At 46.8% G+C, this 21,151-nt stretch overlaps 1 protein-coding gene across 6 annotated transcripts in view; it reads left to right on the top strand.

Annotated features, from left to right (window-relative positions):
* The window catches only part of LOC135909324 (lachesin-like), a 441,203-nt gene that overhangs the window by 175,325 nt on the left and 244,727 nt on the right, over window positions 1-21,151 (top strand). For 2 of the 6 annotated variants that reach the window (XM_065441296.1, XM_065441302.1), the window contains one exon: window positions 8,463-8,669. The exons of the other annotated variants lie outside the window; for them this stretch is intronic. In XM_065441296.1, the coding sequence (XP_065297368.1) occupies window positions 8,651-8,669 (19 nt within the window). In that variant the 5' untranslated portion in view covers window positions 8,463-8,650. The remainder of the gene's footprint in view (window positions 1-8,462; window positions 8,670-21,151) is intronic. 6 annotated transcript variants of the gene reach the window in all.

The raw sequence follows: 21,151 nt of genomic DNA, 5'->3' as shown, positions 1-21,151 counted from the left end.
AATGAGCGAGCAGTATGGAACTGCGTAGTGCGCATTTTTTAAAATTAGCCGCAAAGAGGAAAAATTAGGGCACACTCGTCTCGTCCTTACTGACTTGCTGGAGTTATCAGAGTGATAAGTGATTGATAATGCGGATCTTTACTTCTTATTTTTGCTCTTACTTTCAAACAGCCTCAATTGACGTCTGACCACTTACATAGACTTAATAATCAGGCTGTGATAGCAATAATAATTGCTATATTTTGATCCAGTATTTTTTACCTATGTGTGTAAGGAAGTTGAAAGGGAGCACGTAAATATCAAGAGGGATAGTTTACTAATCTTGTTAAAACACAATTCTTGAGATTATTAGGGTGGCAAACTGCACGACAGAAAAAAAAAAGGTTATCCCCCATTTTTTCTCTTTTTTTTTGCCGCGCGGTTTTTAGCATAGCTTAACTCAAGAATGTAAATCTTCTCGTAAGTCATTTTGTGTTTCACGTATCTCATTTCGCCATTTTGTACCAAAGAACAATTCTTTATTGACTAATTAAAATATCGATAATTGTTTTCCCCTTACATTGTTTAAATTGTTTACAAGAAAAACAGACGCATGTGAGTAAGAACCTATATGGAGACTTCCCTACGTCCGTACTGATCGTTTAGGGTATGTATGCAAATATTATTGTTGTACCCCCATGTTCTTGCTTCGATTGACCTCAAATGCTGCAAACTTGCCTCAGGCAGTTTTCTATCTGGTGAAATATTGGCATTAGTAGCTCAACTTGAGCTATTTCCCATGGTTAAGTAATGAGAGCGTCACTCATGGGAAGAGAAACATCGGTGCGAAGCGGGGAAGACGAGATTCGACGTTTATACGACCAAAGGCTTTAAGCGGACAGCACCGATATGCCCGACAGGCGTTGGATCGAATCAAATTAGCTTAAAGAAAGGACGTTTCAAGTATTCTTTCTTAAAAAAGTAAAAAAAAGATGTCAAATGTATTTTATTCTTTTAGATATTGCCTGCCGTTTGCTTTAATAACTAAACCGTAAATCGTTTTCGACGTAACGTTTACTTTTCTAAAGGTCCCACCACACGTATAATGAATGTTCTTTGCGGATCCTCTACACCTTCCGCTTCTCGTTTCTTTTTGTTTCCGTCCTTTCACTCACTGCCGTGCTCCCATTTATTTCCTCCATGAATCCTCCTTAATGGCACCCTTCGCTTGAAGTAGCGATAAGGAAAGAATACTTAAAGACATAAGATGCAGCTACAAGGTTTTTCGTCCAATATATCGACGCTGGTAGTTTTAATCAATGGAGCCATAATTTTTCCTTTCTCGGACGAGTGGTACGGTCCCGTTAGCATGATTGCTCGGGCTGTTTATTGAAAAGTTGGTTCATCCTGCTGAGCATTTTCTTCTGTGTGAATACTGTGCGAGTGAGTGAGTGAGTGAGTGAGTGAGTGCGTGAGTGAGTGCGTGAGTGTGTGCGTGAGTGTGTGCGTGAGTGAGTGAGTGAGTGAGTGAGTGAGTGAGTGAGTGAGTGAGTGAGTGTGTGAGTGAGTGAGTGTGTGAGTGTGTGAGTGCGTGAGTGTGTGAGTGCGTGAGTGTGTGAGTGTGTGAGTGAGTGTGTGAGTGAGTGAGTGCGTGAGTGAGTGCGTGAGTGAGTGCGTGAGTGAGTGCGTGAGTGAGTGCGTGAGTGAGTGCGTGAGTGCGTGAGTGAGTGCGTGAGTGAGTGTGTGAGTGAGTGCGTGAGTGAGTGTGTGAGTGAGTGCGTGAGTGAGTGAGTGAGTGTGTGCGGGCGTGCGTGCATGCGTGCGTGCGTCTTTTGTCTCTGTGGAAGTATAGCTGTACAAGTGGGACATCGTGCACGTTTGTTCTCACGCCTTCGGAAGTAATTAAACTAGGTTCTTGTCTCACCTTGAGCAAGAGAACCCACTTTTCCTGGATGCCAGATTATTGGTTTTATACTTGCGTGACAGTCGCGATGATCGTAAAAATTTTGGTCTGGTTATAAAAACAGGAAACTAATACGTGGATGCATCATTAATGCTGTAACCTTGAGAAATGCGCACATCTTGCATTCTTGTTCATTAGACAAATTTCGTTTAATTTTCTGTGCAGTACTTTCGATGGTGTAGTCGAATGAAGTAAATGCTGTATGCAAACTGCTTTTACAAGTGCGCAAACTGGGGAATGAATGAATGAATAAATTAATTAATAATGGGGTTTTACGGGCCAAAACCATGATTCGATTATGAGGCATGCCGTTCTGGGGGACTCCGGATTAATTTTGCCCACCAGGAGATTTGTAATGTGCCCCCAATGCGCGGGACACGGGCGTTTCTGCATTTGGCCTCCTTCGAAATGCAGCCGCTGCAGCCGGGATTGGATCCCGCGACCTTGTGCTTAGCAGCGCAACACCATAGCCGCCGAGCCACCATGGAGGGTCCAAACTAAGGGAGTCTGCGAATAGTTTGACTGGCTTCAAAAATAAAGCAAGTGAACGGTGGTGTGTTTGTTCATTAAACTAAAATTAGTTAATTTCTTTATTTTTACGTGCCAAAACGACGATCTTATTACAAGGTATGCCTTAGTGGGAGACTACGAATTAATTTTGACCACCTGAGGTTCTACAACTTGCACCCAGGTACAGGAGCGTGTTTTGCATTTCGCCCCCATCAAAATGCACCTGACAGGGCCGGTATTGAACCCACAACCCTGGGCTAAGCAGTGCAACGCCATAGCCACTAAGCTACTGCCGCGTGTATATCACGTCTCACTTTAGTGAGCATCTATATGCGACGATTGTTTAAGACTGCACGTGGATTTAAAGGTCTTTTAAGTCAACCGCGGCCTATGATTGGAGAAACTAGTGTGTGCGGTCGTTAATTGCTTTGGTGGAGGCTTCGCAGTCTGAGTGAGTTGCTTTGAACAGGAGACACGAAAACAAACATATTCAATTCTTCAATAGCCTGCCTCAAATCCATAAATGGTGCCCACTGTGAAGTAAAAATTAACGTCGTCAACAAAAAGAAAAAGCATGGTTTCGTGATATGAGATGATATCTAGTAATTGCTCTGAGACAACTACCGAAACTATTGCACCCACTGCTGCATGACTTTTGAGTAGCTTTTTTTTTGACGTGTATTGCCGAATTCCCTTTCCTTTCTTTGCTCCCATTAAAGCCTACACAGTTTTGGGGACATGCGTGCTTCCATATTTCGACATGGGCTTTGTGTCAAGAAATCTTTCAGCCTTTACGTTGCTTCGAAAGAAGCTAGATTTGAATTCGTAGTAAAATATTCGCTGTCATGTTTCTTCTACCAGTTCATTTGCTTCCTTACCTGTCACGTTTCGTTTTATTCTTTTGTCCATACAGATAAAAACCGCTATTTATTCTGCGCCTTCCCGCACTGAAAAGAACTAGGACAAGAGGATGAAATGGGTCCTATAGTTATTCAGTATCAACAGAGAATGAAGCAGCAGAAGCCGAATAGATTTATTCTCATACCGCCTCTTCCTGAGAAAAAGAAGCGGAATATAGGATCCGCAAATGTCACGGACGAGTGGGGAGATTAGCGAAAGAAAAACGAAGTTCAATTAAATGTAACGAGATTCATGGGATGCCCGTTTCCTCACACCGACCTGATTTCGACAAGAGGTGACGGCCTCTTATCTTGTGACGGGAAGCAGAGAGCTTGTCCGTTCTGTGGACGTACGTATACGTTGTGCACTTGGCTAACTCAGCCTTCAAGATTACAGCACAGGAAAGACAAACGTATTGAGAAGGATGAAGGTCTCAACGCTGCAAAGTCGCCAAGACAAAGGAGCCGTCTGCTTGTCTCTTTATTCAGTGCGGAGAACGGATAATGCGTTTGACTAAAGCTGCAACGACAGATAAGGTCAGGGGGACTCGTATTCGTATACGAGCGACTGTAATCATAGCGTCACCGTCGGCGCTGTGTTTGAAAATGCGTGTGTAACACTACATTGCTTAACTAAGCCGAGCACCCTGAACTGACTCACCTTCCGTACTTCAACTAACGTGTTAACGTTAAATAAACGAAATTCGCCGCCCATAACAAGTGCATTAGTGTCCCGCTTTTCTTGCTGCCGTATTGCTTCTAGAAGTGGCTGTCGAGACTACACGTTTGCAAGGATTAATAGAGTGGAACGACATATAAACTTTTTTTTCTTAACCTCTTGGCAACAGCACTAAGTTTGTTTGATTCGCTTTCCTTGTGTAACATTTAGAATTGCTGGTTGGCCAGCTTGCATGCTTGGTGACGATGAGCTTGTCCACTTACCTGGGCAACAGAAGCTGCGTTCCGTCGAATGATGTGCACCGCCGGAACTTACGGCGAGTGAAACTTTCGACTGGACTATCTGTACCTAACCGATTATTTGTATGAAATAGGCAGTCTTATGCGATAAATAGCGACGGCTAACGATTTCATAGTTCAAATATCAATCAATGTCATTTTTTTTCGCCCCGTACCTGTACGCTCTGCCCCACTGCAAGACCATGAATAAGCACTTTACCTCTATTAAACTTTGCTGCAGCTGGCGCCATACCTCCACGATAGAATGCGTAAGCGCGACTGAACGAGGATGTATAAACAGACACACAGAGACAGCCATACCTCCTTGTGTAACGTAAGGAAGTATGGCTCATAAGCAATCATTCATACCGCGGCTTGTCCTGCGCTAACATCAAGTACAGTCGAGTCGACCACAGACGATCCAGAAATTGCGTTCGTTGATACAAGCACACACATGAAAGAGCGAAAAAAGCTTGTTGCTGAACCGCCTGAACCTCTGATATGGTGGTCGCGAAGTCAATGAATAATAAGATACGAGAAAAAAAAATAATACCAATGCTACCTGCTAAGGCCACTGCAAATGTACAGGTGCGCTTGTTATCTTTACTTGGTATGCATACTTCATACACCGCCGTGTGGATGCAGCTAATGGAGTCATAATACTAGAGGCTTTCAGCCAGCTTCAATTTTTGATGAGATCAAATCTTGCAAAAGGTAATTACCACTAGAATAGGGTTCCCGGATGTGCATCGCCGCAGACAGCTGTTGGCTGTCGGGGGCGAGCACTTCGTCATATTCCTTCGTGGCATGCACGTAATGGACCGTACACTTACGATCTTGGGCAAAGAGTGGAGCCTGTCTTTCCGACCATCAGCCTAATGCACTCTTGCGTGTATTATTGTTGAGCAAACAAAGAAGAAGACTTCCGAAAGATGTCGAATACCTGTTGACACGATAAACATTTAGCGGAATGTCTAGTTGTGTGCCTTGTCATAAGCCTGCTCTCAGACCAATTATATCACCACTTTTTCATCCTGTTTTGCCGCGAGACTGTTTGACTGTATCGTTAAAATGTTTCATTAAGTTCAAGAGCCGTTGAGTACCTTTCGCGGCTTCCAGATTAGAAATATCTTCTGAGTATCCAACAGCGAGTTTTGGGAAACGAGATATGGATAAATCTTCACCTTTCAGCCATTACGAATGACACATCTACTGCAAGACTGCTATCAATGAAATGACACATTATGCTATCGAAAGTGCATGGTTGCACTGTCATGTGTCGTGTTGTGTAACAGCGTATGTACGATATCTGCCTGGTTGCATGTAACCGAGGCTCAGGGATTTCAGGGGGTGCGATGCTTAGTTGACGAGCTTTTGACAAGGACACTGCTCAGAACAAAGTGATTAAATAAGACAAATATGAATGTCACATAAACAAGCACTGCGGTTCTTTTATCGAGAGAACCTGTTTTTATCCCGTTTTCTTCGTCAACTAAGCAAGTGGCATGAAATAAAGGCAAACAAGTGATAAAAGCTCCCGGTCCCTTCCACGTAGGCTGGTTTGGATCGGGAGCCCACAACAGTAAATAAGGGCTCACAAACAGCTCACACGGGGTTGCTTCTTTCTCGGCCAACGAGCGCGTATAATAAAGATAAGAAAAAGCTACGGAGAAAATGGGCGAAGCGAATAGCCGCAACAACGGCAACAGAATGCAGCACCAGCAACCACCAGCATCACCCCCATCAGCAGGAGCAGGAGACGCCGCGCCGAAAAAGTCGTTTCAAAATCAGTTCGGTAATTAACCGGATTGAGAGCACGAGAAGTATCGTCGTTCTCCGGCCTTAATTAGGGGTGGGGGGATCGTCTGCCACCGGACAGGGGTCAGACCTTTTACGGTCCGAGGGCAGGGAGCGGCTCCGGATGGCTCGCGGGCGCCGGGAATTCCACCGGAGGGTAAAAGGATGCGCCAGGCGAGGGTGAGAGGTAAGCCCTCTGTGCGGAATCCCGGCGTGCAGGCTGAAGGGAATGGGGAGAAAGGGAACAATATATAGAGGGCGTCGTCAGCAGGGCAACAAAGCAAGGCAAGAGTGAGGCCGGCTTTTCGCCTACTGCGCCATCACCGCCTCGGGCAGACCAGACAGACCGGAGACCGAGGAGCTTGGCTCGCGGTTCGGAAACGAAGGAGCTTCACCGCGGGGTCCCATTTAGGAAGTTGCAACTGCGGACCGGCGAGCAGGCCTGAGATTGCGCGCGCACTCGGCAGCCTTACGTTCCCTCCCTTCCCGCGATCTTGCATGGCGCTTCCACGCCGCGCCGCTGTCGTTCTGGTTTTCCCATTGGCGTACCTTCCCTCTCAATACACACCCTCGGGATGGCACTCTCTCGGACGCGGCTTTGGTCGTATACGCGCCGCGTACGACCACGGGGTGTTTTGGCCCCGAGAACGAGGAAGAGGCGCGCACCCACCGCTCCTCTGGGTCGTATAAGGAGAACCCCCTGCGGTTGTTAATAAAAGTCGCGCTAGGTTTGGCAGCTAATTGGGAGCGAGAAGGGCTTAATTGCCCGAGCAGGCTTGTAACTTTTCTTTTGTTTTTGTTTCTTTCTATTTGTTTTCAAGGGAAAGTAGAGAGAGGGAGGGCTCACCGGCCATTTCGCCGGCTATTTGACTGCCAACCGCGCTGTGAAAATGCAACTTATTTGCCGAGTGGTTCGTTGTTCGTGTTTGTCTCGTAAAACTTGAGGAAAACCGCATTAACAACCAAATAATTGGTGTCAGCTTACACGATGTGTGTTTAACTGGTACCGTGATATTAGCATCGAGTATGGCAAAATCGGTAAGACAAGTCATGAGTTATTTCAACGACGGTTTCCTCTGGGCTAGTTTCGTCACCGTAGGGCATAGCCTATACTCAGGGATAGAAAAAAAGGAAGAGACAACACGACACACGGCGTTCATTGGGCGCGATAACAGGGAGGCACCAGTTATGCGGAAACGATGACTACCACAGCGCTAAGCGCATTTGTTAGAAGTTGCTGAAGAAATTGCATACTCGCTGCCACCTTTTTCTTGACCAGCGAGATACGGTTATAATACGTGCATCGGGGAGCAACTGGCGGATATTTTTCAGCTCGGAAAACATCCTGTGGAAACTAAATGCAAACAAAAACACTTAAATGAGAAGCAGAGAGAAAATGTGGTGGGCAAGAAGCCTGCATTTACTTCCTTTCTTAACCTCTTTAGCTTTACCCTCCATTCAGTGTACCAGGACCGCATCGCGTTGTAGTATTCTGTAACTCCTTGTTGCTATAAGCTATGCTCTCATATTCACAATTTCTGTGAATATGATTTTTAACCTGGTCGTTCGAAAAGCAGTGTCTGTGCAGTGCACACTTCATCGTATACAGTCTAATTTGCCTTATAGCAATTTTTGTGCTGCAGGCATTGCTTTCTGTGGTCTCTAGAGCTTGCCCTAGGATACAACTACAATCGCCGATTTTCAAATATAATTATTTATGCCTCACCCTCGCTACTTCTCGAAGAGGCGCTTATTAGCCAAGGTTCCGGATAACCCGCCTTCGTATGCATGCGAAGAGCCTCCTCAGTTGTCTCCTTTTATTTTTTTTTCTCACCCTCACTTCCATTTTTATTTATTTCATCGTAGTACACCACCCTTCCCAAACAATGGCTGGGGCGTTCCGGCAGCCTCGCTCGGTCTCCTATTTTCGTAAAGGCCTTCTAAATTCAGTGCCTGCGTCACGCCCTTTCTAGCTCTGTTTCAGCTCATTATTTTTTATGGACCTATACACATCCCTCTGTTTCTAGTCTTCGTTCTCCACCCTGACGTTCTTCGAAGGCGCGTTATTCTGGGTAGCCGTCGATTCACGTCTTCTACATGTATTCCAGGGCAGACCCCCGCTTCTCTTTGAGAGCGTGTGAAAGAGGGGAGCCATTTTTTTCCCTTCTCGGCATTCTTCTGTTTCTCTCCGTTTTGATCGTTTTTTTTTTTTATTCAACGTGGTCCGCGTACGCGCGCATATAATCTCTTCAGTGGCAGACGCGTGCTGCAGCCTAGCCTGCGCCGATGGCATGGTAGCATCGGGCAGGCACTTCTTTCTTTCACTATTTCCCCTGTTTTTTTTTTCTCCATACCAGAGCGGGCTGAGCTGTAAAGAAGGAGAGGGGGCGAGTGCCGGCCAGGCTGGGCTTTGCCTGGCTGCGATGGCGTGTCGGCAGTGGACGAGGCAGGCGCGGCAGAGGGAACGCTGCGGTAAAGGGGGAGAAGGCGGAGGCGGAGGAGGGCACTTGTCTCAAGGGACCGAGACCTGGCGGCGAGCCCCCTAATGGAATCAAGCCCACTCTGTAAATGGCGCCGCCGCTGCGGCCGACGTGGAGCCTCTTTCCGAAGCACTCATAACCATCATCATCATCATCATCATCGCGGCGGACGCAGTACGGCGCGGGTTCTGGCGGTCGGCCCGGACCACTCAGGCGGAGTTAGCGGTGCGCCGCGCTAAGAAGAAGGCAGCGAGATCCGATCACGTGTGCGGGAACCAAGCAGATACGGTGCCGCCGATGCTACTCGCAGTTATGAGAGAGCGCGGGCACGGGCGAGAGAAAAGAGGAGAAAAAGAAAAAAAAACACGGCTAAATGGGGGAGTGAAAATGGGGTGAGCGAGGACGAATGCAAAGGGATAAGCACGAACTGGTGCTTCCCAGAGAGAGGGGCGAAAACCAGGTGGTTCGAAGCGAGCCCACATGACAGTGTTGTTCTTCACTGGGAACTCTCTCCTTGCTTGTACTTAAGGGGGTCAGGGTGAAATACCATAATGGTTTCCCTGTTGATACTCTGTTTGCACATTTTTTCCTTCATGGTCGAACGTGCCAGTAGTGTTCAAGATATGCTCATAATGGCGTTTCCAATTTCTTCCCCTTGTCGATGCCATGGAGAGTGATGTAACAGCAATCAATTTCGAACATCACTTACATTCGAGCGTTTTGGCTTCTTGAAGAACAATTTCTTTGTTTCTTGATGTTCTTTCTTTCATTTCTTTTTCGTGCGCGTGAAAGGGGTAAAACCTCAATAATTTCACGAGTATCACGAACCAACTATTTTAAAATCTTGTACTCGTGCCACGAAGATGTGCAGTCATACAGAAAAGTACGCCCTTCAAGAGTCGATTATTCATTATTTATTTATATTTTTCATTCATTCATTCATTCACAATTTAGAGATGTGTAAACAGTGTGGACGGGTACTGCCACGATACTGTATTTATAGACGGCCCTTTTAAAATAATATCGTTGCGGATGGCAGGCAGTGGGATTTCCGTTCATTGCTTCAGCCTTGGTGTTCCTCTTTTTTATTTTGCTTTTATTTGCGAAATCACAACGCACGACGAAATCTGCATAAGAATACCGTGTGTGTCGGGTGAAGTAAATTTGTCTATTAGGGTTTCTGAGGAGTATCAAGGCACTTATCGAGTCAATGTGACAAGGGTGTAAGCCTTAGTAAAATTCTGATAGAGTGAAGAAGGGTGATTTCCCCATTGCTCACTTGCAACTCTGTGGGTCACATTGAGACGCGGAGATAGTAATGTCACAATAGAGTCCACAGCTCGTCGCCACTGTAGACGGTAGTCAATAATGACGCCCAAAATGATCAGGCTGCACGATGTACTAGTGACGAGTCGAATAATGTACCAGCTCCCATTAATTTCCCCCTCGCTGTCATAGCTGGAACGACTTGAGGTTTTGCACAGAAAGGGCCCAAGGAGGGCTCTTGCATTCTGCAGACTGCTCCTAACAATGCAGTACTTTATGATTCTCTATCGAGACCTCTTAGCCTAGTCACTTCACAAAGGTTATTGATGCAAATTGGCCGCCTCAAACAGACGATAGCCGGGCGAGCCCTTCTACAGAGCCTTCGAAAAAGATCTGAGTCTCGAACATACTTGGCCCTTAATACTCTTGGTTACCTGGGCCTTGACGCTAGAGGTCGAACTAGGAGGTTGAAACCACCTTGGTCATGCACGAGCCTCGATTGTTCATTGACAATTCCTCACGTTCGCGCTAAGCGGAGTTCTCCTCTGGCGGCAACGCGTTCGCTCGTACTGGATCATCTTGAGAATGAATATGCACGTCATCTTCAAATTTTTACTTATGTCTCTGTGGACAAGGTCAGAGGATCTAGTGCAGCTGCTTTTCACGTTCCCTCTTTGAAGTATGATTGGTCAGTTCGCTTCACTGCACTCGTGTCCTCCACAACGGCCGAAAGCGTTGCCATTGAGGCAGCTCTAAAGAAGCTACACTTTTGTACGCCTCAACCTGTTGTCATTCTTACACATTCAAAATCCGCCCTTCAAAGGTTAGAGCACGGGTTCCCTCCTGATGCCTCATGTCTTAGCTCCCTACGCTCAGTGCACAATCTCCATATCAAAGGCTTCTCCATGGCTCTTCCAATGGGTGCCCTCGCACATAGGTATCATAGGCAACGAGATGGCGGACAGCCTCGCCCATAGAGCGCTGTCTTGGAATACATTGAGAAAAGTTCCTCAAGAGGACAAGAGACTCTTCAGAGAAGCTGTGTTGTGCCACTTCAGTTCTTTGTGGAGCTCACCTCACAAGCCATGTGTGACCAAGGGTCTCAAAAGAAACCAAGCCACTTTATTGCTCCGTATTCGCATGGGCTCTGCTCGTACCTCTGCGTGGATGTATAAGACTGGCGTGGCGTTGTCTCCATTATGTTCAACGTGTGGTGTTTGCGGTGACATAGAACATTACCCTATGTGCTGTACTCTGTATAACGCGGAAAGGAGCGTGTTATTCGGCTCGCTCAAGAAGAGAGGAATTCCTCACAGCTCTCTCCAGGACATTGTATTCCCGCGCGGGAACCAGTAGTGTACGAAGGAGGTTTCTCGCCTTCTTTTAAATTACCTGCAGGACACGGATTTGACCTCCACATGGTGACCTTAGGAGTGACTATGTGTAATTGTGAGGTCTTTGTCTGATATATGTGATTTAGGTATTTTAAGTGTCGCTACGGTGGAGCAATTGTCGGCAGAAACTGCAAGGCTAATCCCACCAGTAGCCTACAACCACTTAACTCAACGCAACTGATAGAGTGAATTTCCTCAACGTATGAGTGCAAATAACGTTGGATAAAACGTAACAGTTTCATAGCCACCTTGTATTTCTCATAGGGCATTTCGCTGTTTATAAACAGATGCCTTGGCAATTTTCCGGTTTGGCCCACAAAAATTGCCCGCTGGCAGAAAACACAAATGTGAGCCGTCGTAGTGTGTCAGAGCAGAAGCCAGGAGATCTTAAACACTTTTTCTATGCGTCTATCGCAGTTTATTTGTCGTAATTTAGGCGAACAAATTACATATTAAAATTTAAAGCATGTAACACATTATATTTAGTTGAAAACGTTAAAAGAGATGTACTATACGTTAAGTGAACTTGAAAGCACGTTTGGTTTTATGACATAATAAACTGATGGGACACATGACTGGAATTTCTTTAAGGTTCAGGCTTAATGGCTGCCACGGTGTTTTGTTCTGGAAATTGTCGTGCGAGAAGTAACCGGTGAACAATGCCTCAGAACAAGATTATATGTATAAGGAACGAATACGTTTCTTATATATGTCCCTTTTTATCTCTTTAAACACGTTTTCTCCTCCCCCTCGTCCAGTGCAGCAAGCCGGATTTTTTTGGGCGATTTCACTGTCCTTTCTTTGTGTGCGTATCTCTCTCTATTCAGGTTGATTGATAGACTTGTACACTTACGTGCAACATGAGAAGAGCAAATCAATTCTTTTTAAATGCCTAACTAGAACTAAGCCGATTTACTTTGTCGTAAAGAGAACGATAAGATGGCAAAAATATAGACGTGCGGCGTCTTTTTGCTGCTGCTGTATATGAATATCCAACAAGCACGAAAATTGTACCGACATATCAGTGTTATTGCGGGTGATTTCACTATTCATAACTGTTTTTTTCCTCAACTCCATGACTATGAGCCATCTGTACAACTCGTTCCTTGAACATAATTGAAATGAAAGCACACCGGGATTAACGCCCGAGTATGCTAATACAGGGTGCTTTCTTGTACAGAATATCTTATCTATATGCAGAGACGTAACGGTCTAGGATGTCACCTGGAGCAACTTTCGCTCTGTACAATGTGCCTGGTTTCCCATTCACAGTAGCGAACATCGCGGCAATAACATCCAATATGCTTTACAGGAGAGAGTGGCGCCTCAAGCCAGCCACCAGGAAGTATCGAATCCATCGTAGGCATTTAGGTTTTGTTATTTCTACAGTACATAGGCCAATTGTGTCAACTTGCACAGCATCATCTTCCCACGTTAGTGCTCACCAAGACAGCACATGGTAATGGACGGGACTGAGAAAAACTTGGAGGACGCTTTAGCTTGGCCTATAAGACTGGAACATGGTATGATTCAAAGATACCTGACTGCTTCTCACGTTCCCGGCAACTGCAGCTCATGCAACCATAATGTTTACAGGGAAACGTTGGCGGCGAACGCTATGCACGAAGACGAGCTTTCTGGTAAAAACGCGGCCAGTTGCCGCGATGCGTGAAGGCAAGTGCCATCTGGAGGTGTTGCAAGGAACCGGGCAAGCTGCTGTATGATTGGTAGAATCGCTGGAAAAGGGTTGTGTTTCGCGTAACAGAATTATGTTTTCTCGTATATTCAAATTACACTCCGACGCTATCATGTCTGTAGTTTGTGTGTAAGTCGTAATTCACAATTTTTCTGACGCATTTTACTTTGAGAAATTCAATTAGTACAGTAACTTCTTTGGGCTACCCGGAGGGCCTGCGTGGCTGAGCATGCGTGATTCAGAATGATATTTCGCGAAAAGACTGTCGACGCTGTACGCGGTACACAACATCGTTACAAAATTATGTAAAGTGACATCATCATTGCACATGACTTTTGTGTACACTGTATATATTAAACATCATTTTGTATAATGCGACAATTAGTTTATGTGTAACTGAGCGTATCCATGGGTCTATGTGGGTTTATGTTAGTAAGTGTGGACTCGGACACTTTTTTCAAAACGTGCCATGTATACAATTCTTCGTACTTTGTATATGTTATCATCCCGATGGAATTGTGCAGTCATTGTAACTCAGTGTTCGTATCATCTTTGTTGAAATAAACGTTTTCTAAAACGGATATTTTGTGACGCGGGACTCTTAGCGCTGTCTCGTAATAAATGTAAACCTACTTACTACAACGAGGCATTGGTATGCCGAGATTAGCTCTGCGGCATCGCCTGATTGCTTAGAGATTTTCTCTGCCGCAGTGCAGGCCTGATATGCAGCAAAGTAGTTGCGCAGAGGCAGAGAGTACGGTGATGGTAGAATGTCATGTACGTACGATTAGATTTCTTATTTGTCCATGTGTGGGCATTTTTAAGCCGAAAGCCTTACGTGGCTTGTTGCCGGATGGCCTTGAGAAGAACGTGGCATCTAACCGAGTGGTACCCCCCCCCCCAAAAAAAAAAAAAAAACACGTGACTTTTTTTTGTGCGAGTAGAGAGGGGAACGAGCGACGCGCGCAGACAGAAAAAACGGATGTTGCGTCGCTGACGTCACGCGGCCGCGGCGGCGGTTGTGGCGACAATCGACTGCGAAGCGAGAGCGACGGCGATGGAGAACGCTCGCCCAGAGCCTAGCGGATTGCGCGGTAGGCCTCGGAAGCACGCTACGACCGTGGATGCTCGCCAAGCGAGAAACGAGCTGCAACGTGCGAAGCGACGGAAGCAAGGTGTTCGACCGCGAGTGCTGCTTTCCCCTGCAGAGAGGATGCACCGCAATTGTGTTCAGCTTGTGTTACACATGTGTAACACTTACTGGCGAGAAGTATGCTGCACATTTAGGCAGTGCATTAAGTGCTCGCATGTTCCGTTGAGGTCGATCTAAAGCGCCACACGTGTACTTCACACTGTAGCTCGTTCTGTCTTGCAAGAAGTCTGTCCCCTCCGACCGTACAACTTGACGCGTTACCAAGTGTGCTGCAGGCTTTTGCCTTCACGTGTTACAAGAGTGTAACATGCTGCTGAACTTTTTTAACTGCGTAAGCATCTTTTGGCGGGTACTCTAACAAAATTTGTCTGTGACGCGAAAAGTGTAATGCCTTGTACCTGCACACAAATGCATAATTTGCGAAGTTAAGAGATTTAATCGGCATGATAGTCTGAATATAGATATTGGCAGCTTTATAAGCGATAAAGAAGAATTGAAACAAAAAGCCACAGGCCTGCGCGGCACACGCAGCACAGTCCCAGCGTAAGCTGGAGGAGCGTCTACATAGGAGAGCGCCGTAAGTTGACTGAATACGGTAACTGCAAGTAGTAAGTGTATTGAAAGGCGTGTTTTTATTTGCAAACATTTATTGAAGCACACTCAGGTGCGTTTTATCGTCGGAAACGCAGGTCGAGAAGGACATGAAGTGGGGCAATGAGGGGTACTTTGATGTACCTCATTTGACGCAAATTTCACGCCGATGTCTTCTCGCATACAGTGCACAAACCAGGCGTTGCGGGGATCCTTCGCGCTTACTTTCAAATCACCCGTAAAAAGTAGAAGAACATCGTGTTGAGGAACGAAGATATGTGCCAAAAAGGCCGCAATCTTCCCATGTTGAGCACCTGGCGACACATACACTGAGGCGACCACAATACCCTCGGAGCTACGCACTGCGCACACGTCGGCAAAGTCTACAGCTGGTGCTCCTACGAGTTTGAATGACACATTCATTTCCTCGTTCGTATATTGTCAAACCCGAGGCCCGGTGCGTGGTTCTATTTGCGGAAACGACACACCTGTAGCCGTTGATGTCATGTGAACGACGCGAGGTCTCGGAGAAACAGAGTAGGGACATTCGCATTAAGATGTAGTCGTGCATGACGTCAAGCCTGTGTGCGGCCACAGAAAGTACTTTGAGAGAACAGATGGCAAATCGGTGGCGCTGATCGAGCAGTGCAAAGCAACTGCGTGATTGTGTAAAAGGCAATGTTCTTTGAGTCTATGGAATTTCTCACGTAGTGCTCGACCTGGGTTTGCGGCGGCGTGGTAAAACGTGATGTCGTCTTCAGCGTTCATGATGTAAAGGCGATCAAGTGAAGTGGCTCGGCTTAGTACCACGTACTCAGGTTTCTGGGGGTGACGTTTGTTGTATTCATAAACAACGCTAGTATAGGCGCGACCCTGATACTTATGAATCGTTATTGCACTAGCCTGCCCCTCGGGAAACTGCGTGATGTGACATGTGATGTCAGCCTTACGGTCTGACGTTGTGGTCACCGTCTGTTGTTCATTTGAAACTTACTCGGGGCGGATCGCGCTCCCGAGTACTCTGCGCAACGCTACCGCCTTTAGCCGGGCCATTCCTCCCGTCGCACCACAGTGGAACCTGAGCCACAGCTTTTTCGCGAGTCCCGACTCGTATACCTAAGTGTGGGCGAGGTTGCCAACCGCACCATTTACCAGCCCGTCTAATACGTCTATGTTTACGGTTATCATATACGGCGAAACTTCCGGGCCTCATTCTCGGCTGCTCGCACGTGCGGTTCTGCGCAGCGACACCCGCGGGCCTAATTTTCTGCTGTGCACACACGACTCTTCGCGGCAAAGCTGTTGAGCCGTATTTTTGGCTGAGTGCACTCGGGGGTCTTGGCGGCGAAGCTGTTGGGCCGCATTTTCAGCAGTAAGCACTAGAAGGTCTTCACGGCAAAGTCCCAAGAAAGAACTAAACTGTCCCCCCAGCATCGACGGCAGCCTGCAGCTTGTGCAGCTCTCTGCACGGTGTTCTGCTGAGCCCGACGTTTTCTGGCTGCAGCCGCACACCTAGCTCTACGAGTCGCTTCTTCAGCAGCAGTTCGTACCTTGCGATGAGGCCCCTAACGCGTTTACACTGGTAGCGAGACTACGTGGCGCAAGTGTCGCATCCCTTGATACGTGTCGCGATATGATGCGAGTGGAAACTGGAGGGTCCGAAAGACTCAGTACGCAGGATCAGTAATAAGAACGGCCTGTTTAATACAGTGCGCTAGTCACTTCTTCCTTTTGTTCGCTATGTATCTTCTATTTAAATGGTGATATGTCGTCCTTTTGTCATTCTCCTTGCCGCACTACAGACGTGCATTTTCCTCCCTTTCAAAGGATACGCCTTCCCAATGTGAATGTAAAGTGTGTGCATGCAAGAAACTATAAAACGTGGACCCCCTGGATAAGTATGCCTTTATCCACACCAAAACATGTAACTACAATACCAATTGAGCACGTATCGACGCTACGCGGCCTGCATGTGACATCGCGTGACTTCTCTTGCGCTAGGCGATAGCTGCGACGGACACCGGACAACGGCGGCGGTGAACACCATCGACAGCCGAAACGGCTGTTGGAATGAGCCCATAAAAGTTTACGCTGTAAAAACGGATTGATCAAATATCCGTGTGATCGGGTTTACGCATACCCGTAGGAATATATAGGGTTCCATAGAAAATGCATGGGGAAGCCTATAGTTGGGGTGGGCCACATGAAATTTGGGGGCATGCTTACGTATACTCAGGTAACTCCAGTGAATCCAGACGTTCCAGTGGTCGGAACGGAGGCAAATGTCAATGTGAAGTGAAGCAAATGTGAATGTGAAACAAACTGGATAACATTTCTCTCGTCTAGGTGGTTGAGCACATTATTAATCTCCTGGGGAAATGCTATAATCACCATAGCTAAGTCGCAGCACCCACGAAGGCCATCTTCCTAATGTTGAAGAAACAAGGACGTCATTGACCATACCAGAAAAAGTTATTATTAAGCCTACAGTCAGTTTTATAACGTAGTAGAACACCTAGTTTTGCTCAAGAAGCAATATGCTTAATAGTTGGAAAGACTCAGTGCTCAGAGTTAAGAGGAGTCAAGAACAATTGCCGTTTCCGTCCGTAATGCGTAGAGTGTTGATAAAGCGTATTTGTTTGCCTAGATCCTGGTAACAGTGACGGAGATGGCCTTAGAGTCTTGTATACGATGCGTTTTTTTTCGTCGAGAATATAGAATAAAGAATAAAATGCTAAACAACAAGTTGAGATGGTGGTGATTGTTCGGTTTCAATATACATCTGCAGCTTTACCTCTCTTGGAGGAATGCTTAGGGTAATACAACTGTTATGCTGTTATGCTGTTATACAACTGTTATACAACTCACGCTCTGCCTGCTGCCGCTTGCGTTGCTGCTCCGTCGTTCCTGGTCGTCACTCGGCTTCTCGATCGCCATTTGGACCCGGTACATTCATAGCTCCCACAGGGTACGTAGCAACTGCCATAAGAGGTGAACCCAGCGTGCCTCCACCTACCCTCCTCCTCCGCCTCCTTCCACCTCCTCCCCTCTACCTCACGCTTCTCCGTACCTTCCCCAGCGCGCACTTCTCCTGTGCACCGCCAAGCACACTCCTCATACGGCGATCGCTTCCCTCTCCCAGCTTGGTGGACTCCGACTTAATCTCGCCAATTTCACAGACGGGACATGTGCGTTTGCGCGTAAAAGTACACTTTTTAACCCATTCAACGCTAATTCCTGGCTCTACGAAAGCCTTCACGAATGCTTGATGTCTTCGCGAAGGAAGTACCAGTGTGCGCAATTAATTACCAATATGTGCGTCTCGGAAGATTCCGTCTCTAACATATTCGCTGAACTCCAGCCCACGTCTGTGAAAGTTCCCAACTAAGCACTGCGAAGAATGAGTCCAACAACGAAGCCGACGGAGCCGCGACCGAAGCGCGGCACTCCCTGTTCGTTACAGAGATCAGAGAGCAGGAGGATGGGTGAAGTTGTTCTGCGGCTTATCGGAAACTCTTAGCGCGAAAACACAAGGCATCGGCCAGCCGCAAAGGGACCAGCATTCGGTTTTCCAAGGCACCAGGGTCAAAGCAAAAGACGGGATCCAAGCTCTACGCACGTACACAGACGAGGCGACTCCCAATGGTAAAGTTGAGGTGTCGAGCGCAGCGGCGTAGATCAAAGCCGTTTGCAGCGGCGGCCGCGGCAGTCGGAGCCCTTCTTCTTCGGTGTGTAGTTTGAGCGACGCACCTCTTCAATATTCCTCAGGGGGTGTGAGGCAGACGGCCGACCCTCTCGCGTCAACGTCTAAAAAAATGAATGAAAGAAAGAAAAGTAAATGGAGAGAGTGGCGTGGCTAAGGTTCACTGTACTGGCGGCTGTATAACCGCTGCGCCCATCAAAAATGCGGGCTTTGAAGAAGGAAGGGGCACACGGGAAGTTAAGAAAACCGAACTTCCCACTTCGACCTCACTCGTCGCGGGGCAGCAGGCCGCGTCTTGTCGGCGCCCTTCGCAGCGAAGAAGGCAGGTTGCACAGTTGGCATCGAATATGACTTGGCGAAAACGCCTCCGGAATCTGAAACAGAAACTTTGGCCCTTCGAGTTCTCTCTGTGCAGAGGGAGAAAGTGGGAGAGGAGGTAAAGAAGAAATCACCACTTCGCTCATATCTCTTCTCCTTTCGGCGCCGACCGCTAAGACGCCTCAGCTCGACCGCAAAGTGTCTGCGCTTCAACGAAAGAAAAAAAAAGAAAAGAAAAGAAAATGAAAACATTTGTATTCTCTTGCCTCTCTCTCTCTCTCTGTCTCTCTCTCTCGGTGCTTCCTCCGTCACTGCCTGCGCTTCTTCTTCGCGCACTTTTTGGAGATTTAGGATTTTTAACGAAGTAGAAAAGAAGTTCGCCTGTGCTTCTCTTTTTTCACAATGCCTATTTTTTCTTTTTTCGATAACACCTCGTTTTTCTTTCTTTTTTTTCTGTGGCGGGCAGGGGGAAGTAACAACTCTTGTCTGCGGTGGCAGCTAACGCCCAGCACTACGCCGACGAGTGATCGTGACTTGGTATTTAAAAATGCTCCTCTTGCCGAAAGAATAAAGGGATTGAGAAATATATCCTGCTATTGTTACTGCGAAGTCTTAGGGGTATGTCAAGTGCTTGTCAGCTCTTCGTTATTTTCTTTCGGCGTGATCTGGAGGGATGAAAAAACTATGAAGAAGTGGTTGTGTACGGGCGAAGTAGAAAGAAGAAACCAAGAGGAAGAAAAAGAACGATGGTGGATGCGAAGTGCGAAGTTATCGATCTCGAGAGATGAATGAGAAAGCCGCCTCTACGCAGTTCATCGCTCATTCAAGGCATGTTGCCGGGTTTGTCTTTGTTTTCGTCCACGCTATGGTGCATCGCAATATAATTTGAGTTTCATGGTGTACAGCGTCACGCACGCAAACTAAATTGCCTGTGACGCTAAAACGCTCGCTTATAGCGGTTTTAGAAGCAGTGCTCGGCGGTGTGAAAATGAGCAATGTTTCATACTCAAACCTTCTTTAGACCAGCCGAGCAACATCGCATGAATAACGTCGTAATGGTGTGGCTCAAAGAAAGGTAAGGAACAACAGGGAAACTACATTTTCTTATGTTCGAGGTTAGGCTCTGGTGCATTGGAAGGGTTGTTGCAGCCGAATGAATCCCTTTATGCTCATAGGCAAGCTCGAAATGAAATCTCGGCGGCATTCGGAGGGAAAAATGAAACTTGTTTTCGAGTAGAATTGCTGCCATGCTTTCAAAAAATTATGTCCGACATTTTCCTTTGAAGAGCCGCTCGCTTTGTTTACGCAAAGGAAAAGCCTAAAGGCAACCCCCAGAGCTCAGCACTTGCGCCTATGACTGTATGGGGTGATGCTTGACGCCGTGTATGGTGACCGGCAAACTATACGAAAGGTTACCGTGACTGCAAGTGTCACTTATACTGTGTGCGACTATGTAGCGCTTGAAAGACTGCGTGAAAGCTTCCACAGCGATAGTCTGTAGTGTTCTTTCTTTCTTTCTTTCTTTCTTTCTTTCTTTCTTTCTTTCTTTCTTTCTTTCTTTCTTTCTTTCTTTCTTTCTTTCTTTCTTTCTTTCTTTCTTTCTTTCTTTCTTTCATATTTGGTACCCTTTGTTTCCCTTTCCCAGTACATGGTACCCAACCGACGATAACCTCTGGTTAACTTTCCTGTCTCTCTCTCTTGCTACCATGAACGCTGGTAGAAATTATGGTGGCGTAAATACCAAAACACAGTATGAACTCATGCGACAGATATCTTTGGTCCAGTTGTATCGAATGCATAAAGAGCTGTTAGCGGGATTTTGGATTTTTCGATGACCACCACCCGTTGTTTAACTCGCCAAAAGGGAACTGTCGCCGAAAAGGTCAATTAATAAAAACAATAATCACAACCGAGATTGAAGGCAAAAACAACTGTAAAGGCGTGCGGCACACTTATGAATCAACTCTAGCAATCGAGAGGTGCCGAATGGCGAATTTCAACATGCGCTGTCGACTACGACGCGCGGTCTCCGACAGAAGGACATCGCCTATCGGCGCAATGCAGCTGTCTTGAGTGGGGTTAATTAATGGATTGCTGGACGTCTTAGTTTCCAGAGCGCTATTCATGTGCGTTGCGTCGAGGTCAAGCGCCACACGGTAAACGCTGTCCTAATTTGTGCGCGTTCGTGAATAATGCCTTAACCGCACCGCGAATGATGCGGGGCCGAGTGTCACGTGTCTGGCGCTAAGCGAACACATTTGGTCGGGGTTGTTGCTACCGACCTCAAGGCTGAAAAAAAAAAAGACACTTGCAGCAGAATAGGCGGATGATTAGTGTCGTCAAGAGATGGTGAAACAGAACAGTGTGTTGATTCTCGCCAATTACTGAGACGCGCGTTGTAGCAGCCGTTGCAACGTCCTGTTTTCGCGTTTCATGCTTATAGTC

This window comes from Dermacentor albipictus, chromosome 1, assembly GCF_038994185.2.
Source record: "Dermacentor albipictus isolate Rhodes 1998 colony chromosome 1, USDA_Dalb.pri_finalv2, whole genome shotgun sequence".
NCBI classification, from domain to species: Eukaryota; Metazoa; Arthropoda; class Arachnida; order Ixodida; family Ixodidae; genus Dermacentor; species Dermacentor albipictus.
The sequence above is the reverse complement of the archived record's forward strand: the minus strand, read 5'-3'. Positions and strand labels throughout refer to the sequence as shown.